The sequence below is a fragment of the Drosophila albomicans genome, unplaced genomic scaffold, assembly GCF_009650485.2.
Source record: "Drosophila albomicans strain 15112-1751.03 unplaced genomic scaffold, ASM965048v2 utg000173l_pilon, whole genome shotgun sequence".
In the NCBI taxonomy this organism is placed as follows: domain Eukaryota; kingdom Metazoa; phylum Arthropoda; class Insecta; order Diptera; family Drosophilidae; genus Drosophila; species Drosophila albomicans.
Window position 1 is genome coordinate 12029 of NW_026263678.1, and position 8087 is coordinate 20115.

Below are 8087 nucleotides of genomic sequence, written 5' to 3' on the forward strand. Positions count from 1 at the left end.
TATTCAACAAGAAATAAAATCGTTCCAGAGCACAATGTCTCTGATTACGACTGGATCCGACTTCACCCGCTTCTTTGAATCGCAATAAAAATGTGATAGACGCTAAAATGAGTGAGTTTCAGGAAAAGGACAGCGGATGGATCTTGACACGAATCATTAGGCTGGAGCTTAATGTTTACAAATGTGATCCGACAAAAGGATCTAATCATTTTGAGCTTCCGCTTAAATTAAAAAATAGAAAGGCAGTTGTTAATGTACATAACAAAGATGCCTTCTGTTTTAAGTGGCAATTATATCAGCCCTCAAACCAATAAGTAGATCATACCATTGCAATAGTTATGGTGTTGAGATCACGTCCCCAATAATTGAGGTGAACAACGTAAAGATTGACTTCAATGGATTAACATTCCCGATGGAAATTCGAAAAATAAAAGAGTTCACTCAACGAAACCCTCACATAAGTTTAAATGTTTTCGGGTATGATGAGGAATCTGACAAAATAATTGGACCGCTTTACTGCGATGGAGTGGAAATGAGAATCCACATTAATTTATTATTCGTCGACGGACCAACGGCGGGTTTTCATGGACACTATGTGTGGATTAAAAATATTTCATCGTAAGTACATTCATTAAATTTGAAAATATCACAATCACCTTACAATTTCAATTTTCATACACAGTCTACTTGCCAAACAACTGGGTAAACATCGAGTTAAGCGTTGGTTCTGTAATCAATGCTTACAATACTCAACGAGTGAGGAGAGGGCGGCTCAACATACATTGAGATGTAGTCGGGTGGTTACCGAGGGACCAAGGAAGGATCAGAAGATTACCTTTAAAAACCATCACCGTCAGTTGGAGGTTCCGTTCATCGTGTATGCAGACTTTGAATGCATATTGGAACCAGTAACATTAGATGTAAGTGCAAACACAAAAATTATTAATAAGCATGTGCCAGTAGCATTTGCATACTACATAAAGTGTGCATTTGACTCTGGCTTAGATAAGTTTGTTTCGAAGACAGGAGGTGATGTCGCTCGCACTTTCATTAAAAATTTAACGTCAGATTTGTCCGATTTGTATGAGAACCACATGAAAATAGTGGTTCCAATGCACATGAGTCATAATGAGTTAGATAATTTTAGGAAAGCAACCATTTGCCACATATGTAGGGGTATTTTAAATAATGATAGAGTGAAAGATCACTGTCATTTTACAGGTAAATATAGAGGTGCAGCCCATAATTCATGTAATCTTAAATACAAGACGGGTGATTTTATCCCCGTATTCTTTCACAATTTCTCCAAAAACGATTCTCATTTGTTTGTTAAAGAACTTGGAGAAATTGAGGGGGAAATAAAAGTTATTCCTTTGAATAAGGAATTATATATTTCAATTTCTAAATATCTCCCTCTAAGGAAAAATACGCTAGAAATCAGGTTTTTGGATACTATCAGATTCATGCCCTCTAGTCTAGACACACTCGCGGGGAATTTGAGTGAGAATTTCAATGTGCTGAAATCACAGTACAAAAACTAGTCAGATTTTGAACTACTTCGCAGGAAAGGTGTTTTCCCCTACGAATATTTAGATTCTGTTGAAAAAACTTCTCTCCCACCAAGATCCAAGTTCTATAGTAATTTAACAGAGTCAGAATGTTCAGAAGAGGATTACGCTCATGTCATCCAAGTATGGTATCATTTTAATTGTCGTTCATTGAAGGAATACTAAGAATTGTATTTGAAAACTGATGTTTTATTGTTAACAGACGTTTTCCAAAATTTTAGGGCAATTTGTTCTTCAATTTACAATCTTGACCCCGCCCATTATTACACTACACCAGGATTGTAGTGGGATGCTATGTTAAAAACCACAGAGATTGAACTCGAGTTACTCACTGACATTGATATGATTACATATTTTAAGAGTGGAATTCGGGGTGGGTTGGTGCAATGTAGTCATAGGCATACAAAAGCAAACCACAAATACTTAAAAGATTTCGATCCTACTAAAGAATTGGAATTTTTAATGTATGTGGATGCAAACAATTTGTATGGATGGGCTATGTCTGAACCACTACCTTACGGAGAATTCAAATGGTTAGACACGAATCAGGTTAAGAGTTTTAATCTAGAAAATATTCATGAAAATAGTGAGTATGGGTATATTCTAGAGGTTGATCTAGATTACCCTTACTCAATCCATGATGAACATAATGATTTACCATTCTGTCCGGATAACAAGCTACCATCAAGCACTTGTAAAACTCCAAAGTTAATAGCCGATCTCGCTGAAAAGAAGAATTATATCATATACTATAAGACTTTAAAACAGTGTATGAGACATGGCTTGGAATTAAAAAAAATTTACTCCATCCTTCAATTTAGGCTCAAGAAATATATTAATATAAACACTGAGCATAGGACCAGAGCCAAAAATAATTTTGAAAAAGATTTTTTCAAATTATTGAACAATGCTGTTTATGGAAAAACCATGGAAAACAGTGAAAAAAAGGGTGGATGTACGGATAATAACGGAGTGGGAGTATCCAATTGAAAATAGGAAGTCAGGGCGACCCAAATTATGTGCCAGGGATTTAATATCAAAATCTAATTTTCATAGTGCATCAAGGTTCAGTGAAACTATGTATGCAATTCAAATGAAGAGGTTACACAACATTTGTGATAAACCAATTTATTTAGGATTTGTAGTGTTGGAGATGTCAAATGTATGACTTCCATTATGAATACATGAAACCTAAGTTTGGGAAAGCACTCAAATTAAATTATATGGATACGGATTCATTTATTTACAGCATAAAAACAAATGATTTTTATGCAGATTCGGGATGATGTGGAGTTAAAGTTTGAATAAATAAGGGGGTAAAGGCATGTTGTTTGATGGCCATTTCATTATCAAATTATTCAAATACTTTGTATACAGGAAAGCAAGAACGTTCTAGTATGCAGATGTTTAGGTCTAGAGGGCATGAAATCACTACAGTCGAAGTAACAAAAACTACATTAGATAGTGAGGACGATAAGCCAATAATAGAAGAAGATAAGATTTCAACTATAGCAAGAGCACATTATTTAGTAATTCCCTTAGAAATTGAGAGTTCCATATCAATTCTAGAAGCGGAGTCAAGAGTTTGGCGCAGCCAAATGTTTGCGCTAGAGAACTCACACAGTAATCAAACTAGTGTGAACAAAATAAATAATCTTAAAAGAAAGTTGGATAATAATGAAAGTGCGATCAACATTTACGAAGGATAATTAGTATTACATTTCATGTTAATGGATAGGTTGAAAAAAAGAAAACTAAATGTTTAGAATAATAAAACAATACTTTATTGAAAATTAAAATGTATAAAATAAAAAATAAAAAAATGTTTAAAATTAAGAGTATATATTAATAAATTAAGAAAAATAAAAAATTATAAATAACTTGAAGTAAAATAAAAAGAAAAAATACAAAACACAAAATTGTTTTTAATCTTATATTATTACAAAATTTCATTCTTATGAATCCAGCTGTCTTCGGTTTTGGGGAAACCCAACCAGCGCACTAGAGCTCTATTCCCTTTCTTTTTTAACACTTTTTCAACCAGATAAGTGTTAGGAAAACTTGTTTTTTTCAGTTCCTCTTTGTAGAAACCACCTTGAATTGGATTCCCATTGAAGTCTTGTAGTAAGTATGTTGTTGGGTAAGTATTTTGTACTTTGCTTATTTTAAAAATTTCAGTTGTCCAATTAGGAGTATAGCCTTTTTCAAATACATGTTTGTACTTGCTGATGCGTACATAATCACCCATTTTCAATTTGCTCCCGCAAACATTTTAATGTTGTTGTAGACAGTTTTCAAAATATGTTTCTCATTTTTAGTGTTTACATTAACGGGTGGCATTCGTATAGTTCTATGATGTCTATTGTTGTAAACGGAAATTAGTGATTTGAATACATCAACCCACTTGTATGTCCCATTGAAACTAAATTCACGCCACATTAGGTCTTTTAATGATCTATTAAATCGTTCAACAATTGAGGCCTTTAGACTACTAAATGTTGAATAGTGGTTGATTCCATATCGTTTCATTAATATCTTAAATTGGGTGTTAAAGAACTCTTTTCCATCGTCTGTTTGAAGATTTTTGGGGAATCCTCTCCCTGATTGAAATATTTTCTCCATGGCCTCAGCAACATCTTTTGCATTTTTAGACTTTATTGCTTCCCCCCATCCAAATTTTGAGAATGTGTCTATCACTGTTAGCATGTAGCGATACCCATTGTTTGAGTGTGCATACTTCCCCATTTCAACCAAGTCAGCTTGCCATAATTCGTTTATCCCTTTTGTTATGACTCTACGTCTAAGAAAATGCTTACGTGAAGGAGCATGTATTTCATTAATTATTCCCCGTCTAGACATATTTATTACTTTCGAATATGAGAGCGTATAATTTTATCAAGAATATCTGATGTAGTTTTCTGAGTCTTGATTATTCGCTGATGAACTGTAGTCAATTTATCGGATAATAATCTCTCATTCCTTTCTTGATGACTTGAAATCATTGATGTTAGAAAATTTCTCAAATCGTTTACAACTTGGTCTACATATTCTTTTATCGCCAAGTCGGCATTCTCAATTGGTAAGCGACCATTTTTTAAACGTCTTCCTTGAATATTATAACTTCCATCATTATCAATGTAGAGTCCTGGTATTTTCTCACGTCGTTTTAAATGAATAGAGATCTGCTTATCATTTACATAACGTCCAAACTTGTCAACAGACATGATGATTATAAGTTCATTTCAATGTTATCAATTAATTATATATGAATTTAGTGTATAATTTGAGCCTCTCTCAATTATTGATGTAATTTCATTAGTATGATTCGTATTTCCAGCTGTTTGAGAGGCAATTAAGAGTTGTAATCGTTCAACCAACTCATTTGGATCGTCCCAATATACATAATTGGGTTTATTCGTCGCGAGTGACATGAAACCAGTCCCAGAAACAATAGATTTTGAGAATTTAGGTGTAGACTCGGCTTCGATATTTGTTTAAGGAGTGGTTTTTATTTTTTATATTCTTGGGGCTAGTTCCTCTGTACCCTACGGATTAAAATTCTTCGGTGGCATATTAGTATCAATCAAAATTTCTTATATATTCTAGTCATTGAATATATTATAGTGGCGGTGAATATTAATGAATAAATCACTGTAAGGACGCCAGTTTTTCCCATCACCAATTCAATTTTTTTGTGTAGTCACATTAGATATGTGAATTCCCCACATTAATGGTACTTGCTTTGTTGCGTTGTCTTTCCGATCTTCCGTGCCGTTCACTGATATTCATTTTTATGAGTTGTCCTCGATTTGGATTGATTGACTCGTTTATCGAAGGCGTTGTGTATAGTGTTTCATTTGTAACACGTTCGATGAATGAGAGGGCTTTGACTCAATTAAGGCAATGATGAATGGGGTGATCTTGAACCGGTAATGGAAGCGAAGTGTGGGGGGATATTTGCTTTTCATAAACTTAATTGATGAATAAGGAGAACGCTTCTCTCGCTAACGATGTCGAGTATGAGGTAAGCCTTCAAAACGATGTGTCTTCTATAACTGGTTGAGAATTAGAATTGATCATCATCATCATCATCATATTGAGGCATTAACCACGATTCATCCCCAATCCGAATGCTTTCTCAATATCATTTAGGTTTCGAGAATTGACCTTAGCACTGTGAAATGTGAGTTTCTTTTCTGTGTAGGCTGGGTGTTTTCTCTCTCGATCGATTGAGAGAGTAGTTTTGCATGTTTTTTTTCCAGTCTCAACATTTATTAACTCTGATGGTATCAATGTCGTGAAATTGATTGGTTATCATTCACACCTGCAGAACTGGAGGTGTCGATTGTCCTGGGTAAGTGCCTTACCTCGCCGATCACTACAATGGTACTTACCTAAAGTGACCCTATGTAAATCGAACGTCGAACCACCGAGTCGCTCGAGTTTGCAATGGCCCTATGATAAGTCCTTACCTCGCGATCACTACATAGGTACTTCTTAGATTAACCCTATAGATAATCGAACGTCGAACCTACGCTAGTTAATAAATATATGCGCATCTAAAAGCATAAGTACAATAACGGCAACATCGGCTTTGTTTTGTTATTTTTGTGGAAAAAGTATAATACAAGTATTAAGAGAGAAAACTTCGATTATGCTTTTACATCGCTGTTTGGTTTACGCGTCTTGTGTTTTATTTGTGCTACTCTTTTACTTCAAACCCAGCTGTGTTTCCTAGATGATGAAATTATTGCAAGCATTTGAGTTGGAGAAGTGCAAAGCGGATCCGCGATCAATTATTAGGATGAGTTACTTAAAAAATGCATTTATGTTTGCATTTATCATGTTTAATGTGTAAAAATATTAAATAAACAGTATAATAAAGAATATCAAGCAGTTAGTATTAATGCATAGTTCTACAGTTGGAAAGCGACAATGTGCCTAGAAGAGGCAAGTGGAAATTTAGACAGAAAATTACCGTTATGCAAATAAGTGGACAGGGGAATGCGGCCCTACAAAGAAGACAATTTCTTTTGTGTTATGATCGTGTGAGTATTTAAAAGATAAATTATTAAAAACTATTATCCACTTAATCTATTAAGACTTTTATCCTATTCCAGATTCCATAACTGAGGACCAGTGAGAAAGGCCTTGCAGCTCCAAAAAAAAAACGATATATTTAAAACTTAAGTTGCCTTAAAGTAATAAAGTATCCGACTTATTAATAATAAAGAAAATTAAAATTAAATAATAAACTGTAATAAAAATTTGTAAATTTTTTTAATAATATATAATGGCCCGACCCCCTCCATATGGTCCGATGTAAGCACTATTTTACTACCCTCCATGGGTGTCCCATGTAAGCACCTTAATTTTACCTCGCGCTTCCATGAGGTCCCATGTAAGCACTTATTTACTGACCCCTATAATATGTTGCACTATTCTCACTAGTTCGTGGTAAGCGGAGGCGGGTGGCGATTGACCCTATTTGCGGACATTTCATACAAAAACGGAAATTAAGAAATGCAGTGGGTAGACGCCACTTTGTAAGTAGTGACTGGCTCCTAGTAAGCGCTTATTTTCACCAGCAACGAACTACGCTCATGAATCTGCAGGGCAAGTTCGTGTAGTGGTTCAGTTATAGGTTAAATGCTTTCCTCTCCAGACCAATACTGTTCTGATTTAGTTGTTTAAGATCAGAAATAATTTTTTTTTAGAGCATTTCGGCTTTTAGCTAATTGAGTTAAAACTTTTGATTCATTTTCTTTCAAATTTATCTCATTCAACTGTTAGTGAATTACATTATGATTATTTCAGTCTTGTGGTCTTAGTGTACTGTGATCTATTTTACGAAACATAACATATATAACCAATAAACAGATACATTAGCATGTTTTTATGAAGAGAGTTGGTTGTATAGATCAGCTATCACAGACTGTAAATAGATCAGCTAGCTATTCTTTGAAAACAGACCTGGTTGTACAGACCTGGTTGTATAGATCAGATACCTAGTTGTATTAACTGTTGCTTTTAAACAGACCTGGTTGTAGAGATCAGATACCTGGTTGTATCGAACAGCTAGCTGTTCTTTTATATACAGGTTTTATATACTGGTTATACAGATCAGGTATCTCGTTCTGGTACGGACCTGTTTCTGTTAACAGATCTGTTACAATTCCCATATCCCATCTAAAATTATGAAATTAATTTTCAATTACATTTATTGACACAATGTAAAAAGAAGAAAAGTGGCTGAAAAAGAAAGCTGAAAATTCCCCAATTTTCCCATTCCCTAATGAAAATTTCGAATTTATATTTCATTAACATTTATTATATATAAGTATCAGAACTAATAAAGCTGGAAAAGAAAGCTGAAAAAAGAAGGCTGAAATTCCCCAATTTACCAGTCCCCATTTAAAAATTTTGTTATTTATATTTCTAATATAATTTATTGTTTGTATATATTTTTAATTACATTTTCAATTTGAATAGAATTTCTCCATCATCCTGTTTGTTATG

The 8087-nt window shown here is 34.1% G+C and overlaps 1 protein-coding gene across 1 annotated transcript; it reads left to right on the forward strand.

Annotated features, from left to right (window-relative positions):
- The first annotated feature begins 332 nt into the window (after nt 1-332).
- LOC127566371 (uncharacterized) lies at nt 333-6711 on the forward strand. The gene is made up of 4 exons (XM_052008397.1): nt 333-618; nt 683-920; nt 5899-6058; nt 6689-6711. Exons 1-4 carry the CDS (start codon nt 413-415, stop codon nt 6709-6711), a joined length of 627 nt encoding a protein of 208 aa, XP_051864357.1. The 5' UTR covers nt 333-412.
- Nucleotides 6712-8087: the final 1376 nt, after the last annotated feature.

Coding starts and splice junctions, on each gene's coding strand:
- LOC127566371 (XM_052008397.1), top strand. CDS start 413: ATGGAAATTCGAAAAATAAAAGAGTTCACTCAACGAAACCCTCACATA. Junction 921..5,898: donor TGGAACCAGTAACATTAGAT/GTAAGTGCAAAC, acceptor TCACACCTGCAG/AACTGGAGGTGTCGATTGTC. Junction 6,059..6,688: donor ACCTCGCGATCACTACATAG/GTACTTCTTAGA, acceptor ATCCTATTCCAG/ATTCCATAACTGAGGACCAG.